The sequence below is a fragment of the Motacilla alba genome, chromosome 7 (assembly GCF_015832195.1).
Source record: "Motacilla alba alba isolate MOTALB_02 chromosome 7, Motacilla_alba_V1.0_pri, whole genome shotgun sequence".
NCBI classification, from domain to species: Eukaryota; Metazoa; Chordata; class Aves; order Passeriformes; family Motacillidae; genus Motacilla; species Motacilla alba.
This window is the reverse complement of record NC_052022.1, coordinates 16,906,478-16,927,846: the sequence shown is the minus strand read 5'-3', so window position 1 is coordinate 16,927,846 and position 21,369 is coordinate 16,906,478. Positions and strand designations below refer to the sequence as shown.

Genomic DNA, 21,369 nt, shown 5'->3' with positions numbered 1-21,369 from the left:
TGTTTGTTATATACCTCTTTTTTCTTGTTGATCACATTTAACCCAAGAAATGGTTTAAAGAGAACTGCTGCCTTTTGTGTATTTCAAATGCATTGCAGTCAGTAGTGCATGACACAAGGAAAAATTCATTAAAAAAATACTGAAGGACATGAGTAATGTAGTACTTTACATTTCCTTATCCCCCTCCTTGGATAGAAGAAAAAGCAAAACAACATTTTGAAAGGAAGGTTTACTGTTCCTAAGACTTCAGTCATTTCCAGAGGTGCAAATAGATTGCTTTTTTAATTTAGTAACTCAGTACATTCCTGCTGCTTTGTGATAGAAGTGGGCATGCTTATCCTAGTTTTCTCCCACGTCAATGATCAGATTGTACCTGCATCAGGAAATGCTGATTGAGACTCACATTTCAATTAATTTCCAGGGCTGAAAGCAGTACTTGAGTCCAGACTGTTCTTTATTCAGTACACTGGGATACAGTGCCAGAACATTTGCGTGTGTGTGTCTAAATGCCACAGCAATTTTCCTTATACAGACACAATCAGTTCACACTGAAAAAAAAAATAAAGAACCGGAACCTGGAAACTGAGATAGTCATCAGGAAAAAACAAAGTGGATTTTACTCTTTCTGCGTGAACCTACTGAGACCAGCAGAGTGCTACCTAGGCATAATTTCAATAAAGACATGGAGAAAGGTAGGTGCTTGTTACAAAGTTCAGGCAAACAAGAGGAAAAGAAACTGACGGGGAAAAGCAATAGTTCTCTACAGAAAAATCATAGATCAAACAGCAAAAAATCTGAGAGTTAAGTAGTTCTGGTTTATTAAAAGATCACAACTGTGGAGCAAAAAGAGACCATCTGGGAACTAAAGAGTAATGAATTCTGAATTGCTGACAAAATGACAATGAATGATAGAAGCAGCAAAAAATGAAAGAGGAAATACAAAAGAAATCCAATTACTGTATTACCTTACTTCAAGTAACCTTTTCGTGGCAGGTATTATGAGCTAGAGCCCAGAATGTGATGTACGTTTTTCTGTACAAATTGTCCAAGGCATTATTAAACAGGAGTTTCCAGGGAGCTCTCTAAATTTGCCAAGACTAGAAGGTCAAACATGGGCAGAGCAGGGCAGATCTCAAGAAAACCTGACTAAAATTTCTAACAAGAAAGGGCATCTACAACTGAGTGAACTCAGGATCAACCAGGATATCCACTATCCAGGATATCCTCATAGATAATAACTAATCATATATGGGCATTTCTTTCATTTATCTTTAAGAACTTTTTTGTGTCTTTTATTATTTACTTCATCAGAATGCCAACTTAAGATGACTGAATATTGCTCAGATATTGTTAAACAATTCTGCTCTGCCATACATTTTCACAGGACCTAGCTCAATTAGATCATAATTTCTCATTCTTTTGGCAAGGCTACAAAGACACTCAAGTATGGCAAATAGTAACAACTGCAGGTTACATCAGAGTACAAACCACTGACATCAGGAACAACCTAACAGCCATTCTCACACTGAACTGACACATGGTTTAGGAGGTGAACATAACACATTGCTCTCCCTGTCAAATGGGTGTGGATTTTGTGTTAAAATTGTTTTCGGAAGAATGGGAAGTGCTGGGACAAAGAAATCTGTACTCTTAACACTCCTTTGAAAATATCTTAATTCTACTAAATTAAGGGAAATATTTACAAATCCTTTCTCTCCATCACCATTTTCCCTTGAAATATAATGGGATTTCCAGAAGTACCTAAGTTAAGTCACCAAGCACCATCAATTATAATGGGTTATGTGTTTTCAGACTACTTTCTCACTACTTTTCTTTTTCTTTCCATTCATTTAATGCATAAGATAGGTAGCTAGGATAAGCTTCTGGTTTTAAAGACCCAGAATGCCAGGTTCTGAAAACCATTTCTAGACATCACTTAGTTCATTCTGAAGGGAAATGCAGGAAATTCTTGCTATTCTGAGCCTGGGTTTTTAGAGTATTAATTTGCTATTGGGTTCCTAAAATAAATTTAACTGTGAGGAATAATTTCTCCTCTGAAACTCAGCAACCCCAAACAACACTTCTACTCAGATTTTATTCTGAGAAATGTCTCTGCAAGACATATTCATATTAATAATGTATGTTTCATATCTGTCTTTTCTAGGGCAATGATTTCATACCTCCACAAGCTGAAGAGACTTGCAGCACAATAATTTTTTTCTTCAGAAGTTTAGGGGAGATCCTGATTTTTCCACATGGTTATATGTACTTTCATCTGTCTTAAAGATATTTATAATTAATAGGAATCCTTTTAAAATATTTTATAATATCATTTGGATTTAATGTAATTCCATAAAAATTTTTTAAAATAATGCTTTATAACAAGGGTTCTTGTTTCTTCAATCTTTAAATACTTTAACTCAAGGAGTGTTTTAATGCTTTGAAGGTAAACCACAAGCTTCTTACGATATCAGTGCATATATTTGAACTGACTTTATATTCTGGGTTTTGTTCCCCAGCTATTTGTAATTTGATTCAGAATAGTCTTTTATTGAAAATAATATTTTTTTAAATTTACCAGTGGATGTGTAGCACTGTATAAACATCATTGTAGAGCAGATCAATTCAGTGCATTGCATTTCTTTAATAAGCTTTCACATTGTAAATAATCTTTGTGCATTACTGTATTTTCTCAGCGGGTCTGTTATAAAAAAAATACTTGCTCCTAAATCCTTATACTGAAAATATTAATGCATGTGTTCATGTTTCGCTTTCCTAGCAGCACATCTGGAATAAATCAACATTTGAGTTCAGAGTGTGTTTTTGCAAAGACAAAATCATAGTCTTTCTATGATAAAACACTACTGATGCTAATGTAGGTTAATAGAAAAACTCAGGAAGATCAGATAAATTCTATGGCTCACTGATATCTAAACCAATTCTGACTTCTTAAATTGTAACATAAATTAAACATAGCATAAACCATGGAGAAGAGCCTCTCTCAGCATGGAAATTCTTTCGGGTCTCCATATTACACCAGGAACGTGGAATTCAAGTAGGTACTTTAGAGCTTCTTAGTGAGCCAGCCCTGTTGGTGGCACCTGTGTAAAAAAATTACTGTCCTGGATCCAAACACCAGATGCTCAGGGTCCATGCGCTTGTGCTGCCTTCCACCTGGGATTATCTGAATCTGCCTGAGGCACCAGCTGACACCAAGGCTTTCAGATCCCTGCTCACAGGCACGGAGGGAAGGGGCAGATAAGGGAACAGATGGGTCTTGAAACACCTCCAGAAAGAGCAAAGGCAGGCTTCTGTGACCTACTGAGGAAACAAATTGCAAAGGCAAGATGCCTTGAGAAAGAATACTTTGCCAGTAGTTCAAGCCAAGTCTCAGCTGACTGCTGACCTCAGCAGGACCAGAGGGGTTTCTCCCTCCTCTGGAAAACACTCAGGGCCTTGAAGCCTCTCCTATGCATTGACAGCTAGGCCTGAACCAAATGCAATTTTTCATCCTCTCAAAAACGAACAGTGAGGTAGAGACAGAAAACCATCAGTCCATGTAGGGTTAAAAAAATTGCCTTTTTCCTTACAGGAAAGAAAGTGATTATGGTGAATTGTGTAGGAGTAGAAGTACATGACTCATGATTCGTTATTGTAGTGCAGCAGGGAGGCAGAACTGGAGAAAAAGCAGAAAGGACAAAAGCAATCCTTCCAAAGTCAACAGTTTACATTGCTGTTTGTGGTTATGTTTTGCCCAAAACCCATTTTTCACCTTCTTGCTGTGCCATAATTTGGAGGAACTGACAAGAAAACCTTCAAAATTTCTTTTAGAAATGTAAGGTAATTCATATTCTAGAGGAGACTACAAGAGAAATTATATAGAAAAAAAATAAAAACAATATCCCTGACCCAAGATAACATAGCACTTATGTTTCAAATTCTCTAAATTCCTCCAGAGGAATCCAGAGGTGCTGTATGTATGGCTCTATCACGAGATCACAACCATGCCAGACGAAAGAAAAAAAGCCAGCAGACACAGAATATAAAAGAACCTGCTCAGATACACAACTCTTTCCACTGATGGAGAGTGAAGCTGTGGTTATTGGAGGGAAGAATTTCACCTATATTTCTAAATTAGCAGCAAGCCAAAAAAAAAAAAAAAGCAACCTCAGTACAATAAAAAATGAATGTTTCTATCTTCTGATGCTGCAATTTAGCAGCTTTTTTCTGCAATTTAGCAGACCAACACTGGCAAATTGGTTTATATCAGTTTCATCTGGAATTTCACAAAGGGAAGCATTTGAATATATTAATCCCTACAAATACTGAAAAGGTTTCCTGTCTGTGAAGCTCACAGCAAACTCAAACCAAATTCACAACCAAACCTTATCATCAGCTAAAGACTGTGGTGTTCAACCAACACTGTGGCACTTGTTTGCTTCCATTATTTCATTATTCATTACTTTAAAGAGATTCTGTGAACACATCCTTCAGACTTATTCATGAATCTTCAAGGTGAACCCCCTTCCCACTAACACAGAAACTGCAGAGGAGGGACAAGGGGAGCAAAGGGATAAAACCAGGCAACTGCCAAGACAAAAGGAGAAAAGTGAAATCTCAAGGAATATTGAATTACATAGGAAAAAGAAAACAAAACTAGATGAGAGGCACTACAGAAACACGTGCCTTAGGAATCACAAAGGGAACAAGCTTGAGTATGTGATACCTGGTAGGCAACAAAATGAAAGAGCAACCTTTCAGGTACAGACAAAGCCAAATCATTCTGGACTCTGTTTCCACAGCTTTTATTGTTCCCATCGAAGCGCGGCGAACATCGCTGCAAGGAGCACGAGCGAGGTCAGAGCCAACGTCAGGATGAGCAGGGCACCCCAGGGAAGCACAGGCAAGGAAGCTTGGAGCAGGGGATCTGTACTGACATGGTAACAAATTATTTGCAGTAGGCTGTAGCGTCCTGGGAGCCAAGGGGAAGGGAAATCTTGGTGGATGCTCCTGTCTGACCAAGCAGAGCCAGTGTCTGACTTGTTTCTACATTGAAGCATGGGTGAATCAAAGCCAGGTTATGAAAATTTATATTCTTTCAGTCCAATGAGCTGCTAGGTCCTATTAATTTTCAGGTAAATAATGTCAGTGGCAGACAGGTGTGCTATGATGTTATTCCTACAAAAAAGGTCCAGTCTCTGAGAATAAAAGGCCACTTAAAGCTCAAATTTCTACTAAGTAATAGTATATGGAGCTTAGCATTTAATCAAATGAGGTTTTTCATACATTAACCCTAACAGTATATAATCAAAATTTCATTAAAATAGTTTTTAAATTATTGTCACAAGCTAGAATAAAACTAAAAAGAAAAAAAAACTAAAATAATTATTTTTAAAAGATAATAATTAAATCGGAAACACTGGAGTTTCACCTTTTTTGTTCAGCATCTATCAAAATTATCCTTCAAGCACGTTGTTAATTACAAAATATCTCTAAAAAATTTATATTTAAGTTTTGGTTTATTAAGTTTAAAGTCTCAGCCTCTGCAACATTCTGTGTTGCACTAGTCGTATTTATATTCTAATTAAGCTGGAAGGGTTTTTGTGACTTTCAGTAGGCAATCCACGTAATCTGAATTTTGTAAAAAGTGTCAGGAGGCATATTCTGACGTACAGTCATGCATATACTGGATACAGTGTTTTATGTGTCCTCAGAGATATGAAACATGGCAAACTTGATTTCCCCTGAGGCAAATTTTCCCATGCCATTTAGGCAGACTAAATGAATGAAACATAAAAAGCTAAAGCAAAATCCTGACTTCTCTGAATCAAGGATCATTTTGCAATTTTCTGCATCAGAGCCAGAATTCATCCCTGATTCATGCTGGGACCTTCACCTTACAATCTGATCTCCACCCATCTCCCTGTTGAAGCTGTTTCTCAAACCAGGCCACAGTGATACCCACAGCAGTTCTGAAACACTCTCACAAAAATCCTCAATCTGCAGTTGAGCACTTCCAGCACTTTTCCCCCCAGCTAACGTGTGGGCATAAGGAAAAGACCTTGGCCAGAGTGTATTTAATGTCAATCCCCTCGCATACCTGCATAGTCCAAAAGTCAGCATGTGACCTGAGAGAATCTGAGCTCTCCAGCCCAGAGCAATCCAAGTAATTTTGACCTATGAGATAAACAGTAGGTATATCCATCTGATCAGAAATTGTTCTTACTGAACAGACACTGAAGCAATGGCAGCCAGCCAGAGACAGCCCCACGGAATAAGCTGAGAACAGCTGCTGAAGTGCACATCTGTCCAGGAAAACGTGCCTAGCTACCCTCAGTAACAGGTACATGTACAACCTGTCATTTTGCAATTAAATACTTGAGCATCCAGAATCAGTGCCCAATTCTCATTTAGGAATTCCACCACTGATAAAAATGAGTGCATATTTATTTCAGTAGGATTGTTGTCTGTATACACATTGAAAGATAACATGCAAAACAGTGATTATAACCAGGGAATATAATCTCTTTTTTGCTTTTAGAAATGCTTTCTCAGTCCCTCCATCAATGCAATAGTCAGACAAATGACCTATTCAATATTAGTGACTGATCCTGACCTTACAATTCACAAAAAATTAACTATGTGGAAAAATAATGCGTGCTGAAAATCTGAATGCCAAAGCTCTGCAAACAATTCACCTATGAAGCACTACAAAACTTAAGTAAAAAGATACAATTTGAAGCACTTACTGCGCTAAGATGAGCACCACATCTCTTCTGTTCCCATAAGTACTGCAGTTCCTGTGTTATGTTCCCAAAGTTTTACTATACGGCTCAGGGAAAGAAAATACTGATCTAGAGAAACTGAGGCAAAAATCTATTCTTGTGTCCATTCTTCGAGGCAGGATTAATCACCATATCTTCATGTTTTCAGCAAGAAATGTATATTCCAATATACTTGCACAATGACTACCTAAAATATGCAAGTCCAAATATTTACTAGGCTTTGAAATTTCAGATGGAAATTTTAGTACACATTTAAATCTGTATTTCTGAAGTTTGAATGTTGATAGTTAATTTTTTTTAAAAAAAAAGACAAAATAGTTACAATTATAAGATGTAATAAGAAATTGAGTACTGATTTTCAGATTTAAACCTGTAGCTCTTCATATGAATTGCAATTTTTGAAATGTTGCTGACATGGTGCCATTAAAACTTACACCCTGGCAAAGCTATTCTTCCCTAGAATATTCACTAACTAGCTATTTACATTTTAAAACATAAACCCAATTAAATGTCTGTCAAAAAGCTAATTACGTAATACATATTAATAGTCTGGTTATACTCTTTTTCTAAGGTATGCAATTAGCACCTGATTATTTAATTTCATATTTCATAGTTGTTATGTCATTAGGAAAAAGGTACATTTTTCAGCAGAACCCAACACAATGTCAGTGAATAAGACAGGTATTTGTGAGTCACATTCTCTGTTTCCAGGGGCAGAGTGCCTAGATGTACTGCAAAACAAATGAACATGCTATTAACAGCAACTGGATATTAAAATCTGCAATGTCTTCAAAACTTATAATGTCACTTGGTATTTTTGAATGTAGTGATTATATATTTAAGGACAAACTGATCTGAACTTAGAGTGAGCATGAAATTATCTGAAAAAGCTAACTGCATCATAAAGGATTGATCACTGAAAAATTGTTTTCTTAGAACACTATGAAACAATAGGGTTTTATTTTTAGTAAAAACAGATTCATTTGATAACTGCAGAATTTTTCAATATTCTAAATTTAATTCAACTTAAATTGATGGGAAGATTGCGGGAATGTCACTGCCATGTTCCAATTTCTACTGATAACATCTTAAGAGCACATCTTTGAAATAATAGTTTCACTGATAGACAATTGGAGCAACTCTACACATATAGGATGGTGGGGGAAAAATAATTAAATACAGTTCTAAAATGATGTTTCACATAGTCACATATGGAACATCACAGTAATTCTGACAACTTTAATGTGACTTAAGTTTATGTGACTGAGCTTAAAGATGTCATTCTGCAGAAAGCTGTCCATCTTTAAAATGCCATCTCACTATCATCAATAAAATGACTCAGCAAAAGGGTATTTTTGTGGGTTGACTCACCCCACAAAATCTCTGTGAGTCAGTACCATGGAGAAAGGGTGACAGGGAGCTCTCACTCTTTTATTGGGTGTCTCTCTGAGGACACAAGATACAGGGGTTTCTCTTTGATCAAGGATACAATCAAGAGACTGAAGATCACAGATTAAATGTGAGACTCAAAATAGGAGATGTTGTGCTTATGCCCAAAACTGGCATTGCCAGCCTGACCCACTGGTACTCTCACTCCTGGAGACACCAAAAGTCTAAATGTTTGAAACATCTTACCTGAGATCTACCCTTGCACACGTGCAGACTTCCCCCAGGCTGAGTAGAGAGCTACCTACCTCATACATGCCACACTGCACAACATCTAACAACATCCTTCTGAGAGAGACAACCTCACAGACACAGCCAGGCCCCTCTCAAATGCAGCTATATCTGCTTTTTGAGGGAGGCACTGCTGAAGGAAGCAGCAACAGAGTTGCTGTGTATCATTGGTAGTGCAATGAAGTCATCAATATGGCCAACATGTATCAGATAACACAAAGTTCATACAGACAGAGAAAAAAAGAAAAAAAAAAATTATGAAGTAATCAATGGTAGACATTTAGAGAACTCAAGCTCCTGCACAGAGGGAGATAGCTCTCTTTAGACCTGAAGCAGGGAACTTTTCAGATGTAGCATGTTGATCTTAGTATTTCTTTTGGGCTAGTTCATGTGGATCTGCGTGACAAAAACAGGAACCTCCACGTCCCACTACAAGAAGCTAACAAAATCAGCCATTTCCAGTCTCAGGAAAGGGATATCACATGTGCAACAGAAACTTTTTCATCGTAACTTTGACCTGGGAGCTCACACAACTCAAAACAAGAGTTTAAGTACAGTGGTAACCAAAGCTTGGGATACACTAAATAAACAAGAAACGTAACTGACTCATTAGACCAGTATCTAAACAGTTCTCATAATTTCTCACTTTCTTCTACATGGTCAAGTTAGGTGGTTTCTGCAGTGGATATCAGTAAACACGTATCAAATCTCTGACGCTCCAGAAAGCTGTTGTTCAGCTCAAGATGTGGCTAGGCAACAACCTGAGGATTGTAACGCAAATGTAGAAGCCTTTATAAGTACTAAATCAACAGTTCTGCTTGCAAATGCATATTCAAAAGCTTGAAAGACTTTTCTAAAGTCACACATGTATATTCACTTGACCACAGATCATCAAAACTAGCAAACTTCTTCCATCATCATCTGTTTCTGGACACTGCTGTGAGAGAAAATAGTATTTATTTTTTTTAAATAAAAGACAATGTTCTACTCTCTTGTCTCTTTACATCCCTGCTCAAATCAGTAAGTTTACACATTGGAATTACATTTCATTACTTTCAGAAGGAAGTGATAACACAAAGCACAGAAAAATCATCCCTCACCTTCTAGATCTTCCTTTTCAAAATGTGTCTTGAGAATGGAGCGAGTTCCACCTCTATCCACAACAGCCTCTTCATCATTTCTCTACAAAACAGAAAAAAAAAGACAAATAAGCTACTTTTCATTTGGAAACTACTGGCAAGATTGTACAGTACTATGAAACAAAGATGTTTTTAATATTTCAACTTTTCCAACTCAAGAACAAAAGGGGTGTAAGAATTTAATTTTACTTATTAAATATATTTATTTTGCATCAGTTTTTACTGAGGTATGATTACAGCTAACTTTAACGCACAAAACTTCTGGTAAAAACTGCAAGATGATGAGTAAATACTGGTTACTGGAAATCAAGAAAAACATGAGCCAATAGGACAATAAAAGAGATGAGAGAAGAAATGTCTGATCAAGGCAGCTTTATTCTCGTGCACCTTAAGAAAGGGGTTGCACGTGTATTTTTGTCTTTAGATCAGGATCTTGAGCTACATGCAGAACCCCCTAACTATTACCACTAAGATTCCTTATACTTCAGCAAAGCTAGACAATAACACTCAGTGACAATATGGTAAGAAATAAAACTAACACCATGAAAACAACTGGCTTCACTTACTAAGGAATTGCAAAGCCTTTGCTTTTCTTTACAAACACCAAGCTGAATTTAGTATAAAGGCAGGCAGCATACACTAATAGCAGAAAACAGAAAAGCTATTCTTCCTCAGGAACATATATTTCATGTTTAATTTTATCCTGTAGTCATATATGCATTTCAACTGTACTCTCTACTGCACTGCAAATGTATTACGTGATTAATTAGTGTACTGTACTCAGGCTAGGTAAGGTACAGAAATTAGTGATTTTGTCATTTCTGACATGAAAAAAACCCCAACTCATTTCCCTGAACAGAAAAATATTTTGGGGGTTCAGCAACCAGTCACTAGATGCGGTGCTAAAATGAGTATTTGGTTCACTACAAGTTTGACACCACTTGTGAAAAAATCCAGGCTGCTAAATACAGTCTATACTTCACAACATGAAAGAGTAATTTCCATAAAATTATTATGAAAAATGATGCATTATACAAAAGTAACAATAAATATATTTATTTGTCATTAGTAGAAGGGTTTTAGCAAGTGATATTAGAACTAGAACTACTTGATTTCAATACGTAAAACTGGTATCTTAATGCAAGTCTGAAGCAAGGGGATTTAAATACCAGTGCCACATGATAAATATACATCTATATATAGAATGCAATGGAATATAATGAGAAATTAAAGTCTTTGAGCACTTCTCCTTAAATATCAGATGCCCCAGGCAAAAAGATTCACTTATATAGCTGGATGTGGTGCATTCTGGATGTGATTTTTTGTTTCAGGCCCTTTTCTTATTTAAAAATAGCTGTCATGCTCTAGCTATCTTACATAGAAAAATCCTACGAATGTGTCAGCACCAAGCATCTGGGCTGTTAAAGAAAGAAAGACCAAGTGTTAAAATGTCTTTATTAGAGCTTTGACATAGAAAATAGTACGTAACAAAAATATGACAATAAAAAATGGGCTTCTATTGTACTATTTTGTCTTTTAATAATTTAGAATCATTACAATGTAGCAGGAAAGTATAACTTTGCTCAAACCATTTGATCATTTTACTAAAATAAATCCATTATTTTAAAGCAGCTAGACATAACAATGCCATGCCCTTGGGTGAGTGATTAGGCAGGATGTCAAAGTCCAAGTATTAGAGCCATATCATAAATAATGCTATTCTAGCATAAGATACATCAGAAAGGAAGCAATGTTAGGGAGAATTTACAGTGGGGAAAATACTAAATTGCTGGGCAGTTTAAAGCCTTTACAGATTATCTAAGTAAATTAAATACAAATTAATTCATTAATATTTATCAAAATATGCTCATACACTTTGACTTCTCCTTTCCCATGTGTTCAATTTTCAGCTTCTGGCAGACTTTTACTTCTCTGCCTCCTCTTCCTGTAATGTCACAGCAAGTCTCAGCCTTGCCTCATTCTCAGAAGTGGGTTTATTCCATTAATATTACAGGAAAAAACAGCTTAATTGGGAGTGCTGTGTTGTTAGCAATTCACTTGTCAAACTCTGAGCAAAGTCCAATTAAACAGGCCTGGCACTGAACACGCTGACTTCCCAGGGAGCAGCATAAAAGCCACCTCACGTTCACCAGTACAAGAGTTGTACTGCATTTACTCTAGAAGTAATTTCTGATTCCTGTACTGCCCCCTTGGAGGAGGGGAGAGGTGACACAAAGGTTAACTTGCAGTTTAGTGCTTAAACTCATTGGGCGGTGAGGTCTATTGCAATATAAATAATAACAGATCCCACTCCACTTTCCCCTGGATTAATAGAGACTGGAAACCTAATTTCAATTAGTAATGCTCTGATTTTTATTAGAATTTCAGGAAAACTATCAACTTATTATTTTTAAGTGCTGCAATAAATGAGAGCTTGAAACTGAAAGTATAGGCAAGACTAACCATAATACAGTCACAGAAGAACGAACTCATGCCAACCAAACTCCACACTAGCATCCTCAAAGCCATGAATCTTGGGCCAATCTGCAGCTTGGCCCATCAGTTTCAGAAGGTTCAGAATAAGGTATGAAAACTAAAAGCTCTTCATTGCCATGCCACATTTATGTCAAAATTCCACTTCTTCCTTTTATACCATTTGAAGATATTGAAGGTACAAAATTTTACATAGGGCACAAATCTGCAAGGACCGGAGTAGTGAAACCATACAGACATACTGCAGCAGTCTGCAAACAAATGTGTGGACACACTGACCATGTGCAAGTCCTTGGAACTGTCCATTACTGCAATGAGTTGCTTGCTGAGTCCAGTGAACACTGTGGTCTACTGCTTAAAGCATGGAAGAGGGATCCAGGAAGTCCCCGAGTGCTAATCCTGGATCTGCCACTGACTCGCTGAGTGGCCTTGGAAAAGTGACTTAATCTCTGTGCCTCAGTTTCCCCATCTGCAAAACAGGGATAATAATACTTACTCATCTACCTTCCTCACTGGGCTGCTCTGTGCCGAAATAAATTTTCACACAGCATTTCAGAGCTGTAAGGCACTACAGAAGTGCCAAGTCATTCAATTTAAGAAATTGTGCCCATGTGAACAGATAATGATAGGAAATAAGAAATTGACAAAAAACATTAAGGCATAAACTTTCTCTTTTTTAACATCAAACATCAAATGTATATTAATACCTTGCAATAATTTGCACAACTTTGACAAAGATATATAAGAATAAATGGAGGAGGGTTTTTTCTGCCAGCCTCATTTAAGGGCAATGCTGGAGAAAGCAGTGGAATTATATTTCAGTGAAGCTATAATCAGAGTGTAATAAACTTTTCCTAAACAATATAACATCTTTTCACTCTCCTTTTCATAATATTTGTTAATATCGTATGGTTTTACATTGTCATCACACAATAGTTGATCTAAAATTTATTTCCCTACAGTAATAAAATACCAGCAAACACATAGTAGAAGAAATAATGTATCTGAGATAAAATAGCAAGAAAAAACCAAAGCTTTTTACATGGAAACCACAAGATCCTTAGAGACTAGGGCCCAGCAACCCTACTCAGTTCATGTTTTTTGTCATGTCTTACATTTTCCAAATGAATGCTGGAGTGACCTTCAGCATGCAGCAGCAGCAGCTGCACATATTTCACAGAAAACATCTATTCAATGAAAGTCTTATAAATACAGTTGTTACTATATTTCTCTCTACATACTAGAAGTTCAAACACAGTGGCAAGCAGAGAAAAGCAGACAATAGAGTCATCTTCTGCATGCTTTCAATTGCAAACACATTGCACTGAAAATACGTATTTGAAGTTGAACAAAACAAAAGGAAATAAACCACCTTTAAAGACATTACTTTTTGGTAAGTAATCACAAAGGAAGAAGGACACCATGAGTCTTGGAGTACGGATTTTCAACTCTTAGATAAACAACCTGCTTATCAGAGTATAAAGTGAGACTACATTGTTGCCAGGAATTTTAAGTGTATTGGTTAGATGGAATAAAAAGGCCCATGAATTAGAAACCAAAACCAAATGCCTTAAATGTCCTTTCCACATATGTACTGATAAAGCTCAGCATCCAGGATATTCCAATATAAAAATGACCTCCTGGAAAGCTTCCCAAAGTGACCCTCTTCAGCTAGGATACAGCCCTAACTACAATTCATAACAGGTTGCAAAGAGGTTGGTCCTCAACCTGCCACCTCCCAGAACTGTGCACTGCCCTTCCACACCTCAGAACAACTTAGCTGATGAAAAAATACACTTATAGGAAAGCTGAGAAGCATAATTTTATGACAGATGTTTCTGTGCATTTTTAGTTACTGTCTATGCTTTCATCACATTGTAGATGACCGGGTGGAGAACAAAAGGAAATTAACTACTTTCAAAGGTGGATCTGTACAAAGGCACATGACAAACCTCTTTAAATATGTATGTCTAACATAGACACACACTCTTGTAGAGCTTCAGTACATTTCCAGATGATGGAATTAGGACATATTCCACATCTTTTGGATGACAACAAGGTAGGCTGAAGTCCAGGTGACAACCTTTGATTTGAAGTTATCTATAAAGGTATTATATGTATTTAATATGACAGGAAAATCAATATATTCTATTAAAAGACACTCGCATCCATCATAAAAACTATTTGGATACTGGGCAAACATTTACTAAAGATCATCTGTGTTGATCACTACAGCAAATGAAATATTAGTATAACAATAAATATACATTAGGAATCAGAAAATTAGGACAACAAAAAAGTATTAAATACTTGCAAAGAGTATGTCTCATTTCTTTCCCTTGGTAGGTTCAGTGATCCACTAATATGACATCTCTACCTAATATATTTTGAGTAGACATAACAGATTTTTATTTTACATGGAAATCTACAAAATTTTTTTGATCCTTCTTTTTATCTATTTTTTTCATACGTGGCTACTTTTATTTTCTGTCCTCGTATTTGCTCAGTGTTTTCAATAAACTGGGTGATTGTTTCCCTTTGAAATACAATGCAAAAACCAGCTACAAAGAGTATTAATATTCTACTTTTTTTCACAGCTTTTATGACTCTCAGTCAAATCCTGTCCCTTTTAAATTACATTCTTAATATACTCACAGAATAAATCATATTAACATAACCATAAAGAACCTTTTTTCCAGCATCTTTCTTCCTGCAAAATATATAACAGAGCAGAAGCCATTTTGATTTTTCACACACTAGAAATTATGCATATGACACACCTGCTGACTCATGAGGAAAATAATCATGGTAATAATTGCTTCTCCATATAAGCCCCTTATTGATGATTTGACAACCTACATAATTCTGAAATGCCATCTGGAACTCAGGAACACCTGTCAGCATAAACCATAAAATACTGCCTTCCCATAAACAATAGAAAGCTGTAATGTTGTGCTGGCTTTGGCTGGGGTAGAGTTAACTTTCTTCCCAGCAGCTGGTAGGGGGCTGTGTTTTGGGTTTGTGCTGAACACAGGTTGATAACACAGACATGTTTTGTTACTGCTGAGCAGGGCTTGCACTGAGCCAGGGCCCTTTCTGCTCCTTGTACGGCCACACTGGAGAGGGGGCTGGGGGTGCCTGGGAGACACAGCTGACCAAAGGGACATTCCAGACCATGTGACATCATGCTCAGCATATGAGGTGGGGGGAAGAAAGAGGAAAGGGGGAGGACATCTGGAGTGCCAGCGTTCGTCTTCCCAAGTCACCGTGACCTGTGATGGGGCTCTGCTCTCCTGGAGATGGCTGAACACCTGCCTGCCCACGGGAAGCAGGGAATGAATTCCTTGTTTTGTTTTGCTTGTGTGGGTGGCTTTTGCTTTCCCTATTAAACTGTATCTCAATCCATGAGTTCTCTCACTTTTACCCTTCTGGCTTTCTCCCCCATCCCACCGGTGTGGGAGTGAACAAGTGGCTGCGTGGGGCTTGGCTGCTGGCTGGGGTTAAACCATGACAAACATACAATTATTTCATTTATTTTATATTATCAATAATTGCAGATGCTTAAAAGATGGAACCCTAACATGTTCATTTCACTTTATACCTATTATCATACAGTTAGTGGTATAAAATTTGTGTATTTACCTTTCCAGTGGCCTGTAATGAAATACTAAACATTTCTGCAGACACCACATACACGATTATCTTCTCAGTTCCAACATTACTGTTTTGTGTTATATTCCTTTTACAGAATCATTACACAGTATTTGTATTTTTAAGATCATTTTGGTTGAGTTCAGCTTAACATTTCATAAAGACGGCATTACAAAAGATACGGAAAATGAAGTTACTTGAACTCAAGAGCTACCAAGTGCATATTGGAAATATTTTGCAAAGACAATTAACCAAAATGGCTTAAAAGCTGTTACACGTAGATGCCTGCCCCCCTGTTGCAGGAGGAAAATCACTGGTGACTGCCATGTTCAATCTTGTCCTTTAAACTGTCCTTGAGCAAACAGGCTCACACAAAACTGATTTAATGCACAATGTGTATGCCCACAATTCAGGTGCTATAATTCTTTTATTTCTGAAGAAAAGCACACGGGGTTTAAAAAAACCCCAACCTTATTTTAATATTTTCATGTTCAATTGCTATATTACATATAGCCATATTTAGCAATCTTCTGAGGTGGAAAGTACAGTGAATTTTATCTTTCGGATGAAATATAATTGCTTTTCCATTCCACTAGCTACATTATGTCATCCTTTCCCCCTCTATCCACCTATTAAAGAAGACCCATCAAAACACATTTATAATGCAATAAGATCTGTTCTGTAAGGTCTGAAGGATCATTTTTTTTAAGTGTCCCTTTAATGGCACTGCTTTTATGGCAGCTTTCTGGAGTAATCACTACTGGTTAACATAAAGCACAGCTTTCCTTTTGGTCAGCTCTGCTCCACATAGTCCAGGCTATGCAACAAAGTAAGAAGCAATTCGTTTTCATCCCAGATTTGCATCTTCCCTAGGGCTGCATGTCATATGCATAAAAGCATCCTTCTCTGTCTTCTTTTTTTCCTCTTTTCTATTTTTATAGCAAAAGCCAAGATAATGTTTAGCATGACTCAATAATGAAATGTCATGTTCTGCAATGCTGCTAAAAATTGCACTAATCAGCACTGGCTTCAAAGAACTGATTTGCTACTGGCCTGAGATTGAACACATATTTAATGTTATAATGCAATTTCTCTAACATATAAGCATAGAGAAAAATTTCAGACATTAACTCTAAGCACAAAGTATTGCTATAAATAAAACAAAACACAAGCAGAAAATAAACCAAAGCAGTTTTACACAGAATTAAATCTCAGTAATACTTGTAATTCCTGGGTTCATCTGCATTGAAGCATCCTGTACATGTTAAATATCATTATGTACAATAGAGCAGCTATAAACTGACACATAAATATTTCCTTCATATTTGATACAGAATGTTCTTTTTTAGAAAAGCCATTTTAGGCAGAAAAAATACATTCCTTCCATTTGCAAGGCAAACATGATACACTCTTTATCTATTCTCTATACTCCTATCCACCTGAACACAACATTTCCATTTGAAAAGATTAAACAAAAAATCAAGGCAAAATAGGAGCTTAGCTTGTTGCAATGGCCAGGTGCCCCACTTTGTCAGTCTAACAGGGTGGAGGGGTGGGGTGTGGGGACAACTGCAACAGAACATGGCAAAAAAACTTTCCCACTTAAAACGCTTGACAAACATGTTAGAGCACAGGATATAACAATCAAATAATGAACTGCTAAATTCTTTCTGGGTTCTGGTACCTGTTTTAAAGCACCTACAATTAACTGCAGCTGCTTACCATGTTTTGTATGTCTTGGAGTAAATTTATCAGGAGTGCCCAAGTGATGCAAACACCTTACAAAACCTGAACAAGGCACTTAGGTTATTCTGTTCCTTTGAATATTTCCAGTCATTTTCAGAGTCTCAAAACTTCTTCCTTCCCTTCTACCCTATCACTTCTGCCAGATCTGCAAACTAATCTTTATTCAATTGCTAGTTTCAGCCAGATGTCTGAATAAATAAAAGACAGTACTTCTTGCTGCTATGTAGATGTAAAAGCAGGGTAACATCTTTATGACTGAGATTTTATTCCTTTTACTTCATATTTTTTACTACACTGTGAAATACTTAGAAGTTCTAGAGAGGAGAGCAGCGTAGATGGTTCTTTTGTCCTCTGTGGTTATTATTTCAATTTCTTACGTCATTCTAATGCAGTGCCATTAGCTGAAATCCTCTTTTCTCACTTCATAGCAATGGCTATGTCAACTACTACAGAGAAGTCTAAGAGCAAGAAGATGGATGTGAAGACTTTATCCAAAGCCCAAATGAGATTTAACTTTAGTTTGTCTGGCCTCTCTCTTGTCCCAGTGCCAGGTCAGGACCGACCCAGGATAACAGCCCTATTTAGGTGCAGTTAGAAGCTGAACATGCAGACTTTAGCCCACTATGCAATAGGATTTTAGCTGCTGGGCAGCAAAGGGGAAAAAAGTCTGTAATTGCTAGTTTCTTAATCAGCAGAAAGATGTATTTGGTTTTAAGCTGGATACACTTCCCATCTTAAGGGGTCTCCTTTCAGCCTCAGAAATTATGACATGCTTTCAGATTTCTTCACCTCAAAATAGGGTCAGGGAGAGGAATCATAGAGACAGTCTTCTTGAAGCAGCTACTCATGTGGAAATAGCAAGTGCAAAGAAGAAAAAGGGTCATGACCAACTTTCAGAACCCATTTTGACAACAACTACAACACAGGAGAGAGGAGTTTTTGTCTTCCTTTACAGCCAGCCACAAAAATTACGGTGTTAGGCAACTGCATCTTTTAGATGCAAATATATGCCAATCACATTTCAAAACCACCTTTCTTGATATTACAAGCCAGCAAGATAGACAATAAACTAAATCACTCTCTCTGAAACACCAACACAATGTTCAGCAATTCTTCTGCTTCTCAAACCACTTTCAATTGTATTTGACAAACATTTTCTCCAAACACAATACAAGGATTAGCGAAGGCAGCAGGAAGGTTTCTCATGCTGACCTCCCACAGAAGTGTGCCAACACTAGTGATATTGTTTCCCTTCTTGCAGTAGAGGTAGTCTGGCTGAACCAAATCTAACTGAAGTGTTAAAAAATAGTATGGCCATTCTATCATTCATTTTCAGGAAAAAATCAGCATCCAATACCATAAAATTTTCTGTTACAAGCCCAAAGATCAAATCAGATTCTGATTCTTCAAGGTTGACTTTTATATGACCTATTGTGCTCCAAAAGAGAAAAGAAGATTGTGTTTGGTTTGTTTGGCTTTTTTTAAACTGAAATCAGTAAATAGTTTCCTTGAATAAAACTGACAGATCTTCCTGATCAAATTCAAATGTAGGGTTTAGTCTAAAGAGTTCCTAAGCATCGACATTTTCAGGGACTAACTTCAGCAGAAAATCTAGAACTGATGACCCAGTATTTCGGCTCTCCAAAGATTTAGGTTGATCCATGTGATTTTGTTGTCATGAGTGAATTTTTTATCAAGGCAAACTGTAATTGATGTGACTGAAAAACATAAATCTATATCACTGAGAAATGTTCTGCTGCATGCAAATGAACAGCTACCACCATGGAAATGAAGAGACCTTTTGCACTGTCAATACAGTCAGAACATAAGGAGAAACTTTTCATCTCATAGTTAGACAATGATATTCTGATTATCTTTGCTCTCCCTCTTTATCTGTTGCAGACCATCAGTAAGCCATGGTGACCAGGAAGGGTAATCCTAGAGAAAAGAGTTAGGAGCCCCTTGTTCACAAGAAGATAAAAAAACAATTAAATCCTCCAAGCCATTTACAATACTATCAGCTATCTGAAAGCTCAGGTGGTCTAGTTAATTCACACAGGCATTAAGAAAAGCAGGAAACAGTACAGGAGCAGTGAGGACAGGGAAGGGAAAGGCAAAAAAGAAATAAGTAAAATAATGATAATGAAATTGAGAAATATATTCTGAGAAATAACAGGACAAATGAACAGATTTCAAATGCCAAGTCACTTGTGCATCCTTTCTGCCCTGGTGATGAAACACTGGACTGTAAGGAAAATTTTCATGTTGAAGACCCATTCAAAATATATTGGGAAAATGATCACAACAGTGGATTAGATAAGGAGGGATTTGTATAGCTTACAACTTTAGACAGCACAACATAAATAGTCAGGAATTTGAAACGTGCTGCCAAAGAATCAAAGATAAATATGAATTAAGTAGTAGTTGAACTGGTCTTTCTATCTCTCAGATGTAAGAACTAAACATCGCCCACCTGTTGTAATCTGTTGGCTTTAAAATCATCACTTCCATGTGACAGACAACAACATCTGGTTGTCCTAGACTAGTCAAGACACTTGAAAATAAAGACAAGCTAAAAGTAAAAACAAGTTATATAACTTTAATAGTGTGCTTCATCTTGAAAGTACAGAATGTAACTTTTGGAAAGGAAAAGGGACAAGTATTCCTATAGAGTAGAAAGTAGGTATGAACATGGCAGTACCTCTTTTGTCAAAGCTTCTACATGAAAATGTTTTATTTTTAGAAAAGACTATTAATTTCTCTTTAAATTTTCTCATGATAACACTCAATTGACAGACCCTTATGCAAATGTAGAGAACAGCAAGGAAGGACACAATGTCCATCAGACAGAGTTTTGAAGGGTATTTATCTAAATGACCCCAGTGGTCAGTACTTCAGGAAAACAGCAGAAATTACTAGATACCAAGTTTTACTGGCACATCACAGGTAATGAAATTTTCAAGTTACATATCATTACTTCTATCTCACTGTACTGCCCTAAAAAAAAATTGGTTACAAGCACAATGACAAAAAAATAATATTCAACATCTACCCTTCATACCCTTCCTTGTCAAGATAACATCATCTCCTATTTTTAAAGAATGGATTCTTTTGTGGTGAACACAAAAAGATAACTCTTCTAATTTAAACATGCCACAAGCTATTTGGATCAATCTTTGATTTGTTACAAGCTGTACCAGGTTTATCATATAATCATTAAGGTTGTAAAAGACCTCCAAGAACATCAAGTCCAACTTTGACCTAATACCACGATAGACAAAGCTTTTGAACACTCACTCATTTCTAGAACACTTCCAGGAACAGTGACTCCACTATTTCCCTGTGGAGTCTGTTTCAGTGTTAAACACTCTTTCAGACTTAGTGCAACAGGTGCTTCCTCTTCAAGCCCAATCTTAATGTAGGTATTAAAAAGTAATAATAACCTGCTGATCTATATTTACTCATACAAGCATTCTTCCTCAGACCTGCAAGTTCTGCCTACTTTTTATTTGACTAGCATTGCTATTAAATAAGTATGTGTATGCATATGTGGAGAAATAAAAACAATGTCTATGGGCTCCATTGATATACATGCTGCAAATACATGCATGATGTGCTTGTCAAAAAAAATTACTTAATTAATAAATCAATAATCACATCACTCAAATGAGGTATAACAGCTTACAGGAATACAAACAATAAATAGCCATGAGTTAAGGGTACTTAGCAACCGAAGCGTAATAAGATGAACACAACTAGCACATCTGCCAAGTCAGTAACAGGGTATAATTCATTTTATAGACTACAGAAAGAGTTCTGATGAGGATCTTCAAAGATTGGGTGCTGTAAAAGAAATTTCACTAGTGGCTATAACACGA

At 36.8% G+C, this 21,369-nt stretch overlaps 1 protein-coding gene across 10 annotated transcripts in view; it reads right to left on the bottom strand.

The window, feature by feature from the left end:
• SLC4A10 (solute carrier family 4 member 10) overlaps positions 1–21,369 on the bottom strand; it is a 167,657-nt gene that overhangs the window by 81,158 nt on the left and 65,130 nt on the right. For 7 of the 10 annotated variants that reach the window (XR_005257653.1, XR_005257652.1, XM_038143539.1 and 4 more), the window contains exon 2: positions 9,563–9,644. Coding sequence is in view for 8 of the 10 variants with exons in the window: in XM_038143539.1 (XP_037999467.1) it covers positions 9,563–9,644 (82 nt within the window). In the remaining 2 variants the exon portion in view is untranslated. Of the gene's footprint in view, positions 1–9,562; positions 9,645–12,373; positions 12,564–21,369 lie in introns of all 10 variants that reach the window. The other 3 variants (XM_038143541.1, XM_038143542.1, XM_038143540.1) reach the window with 1 other exon arrangement.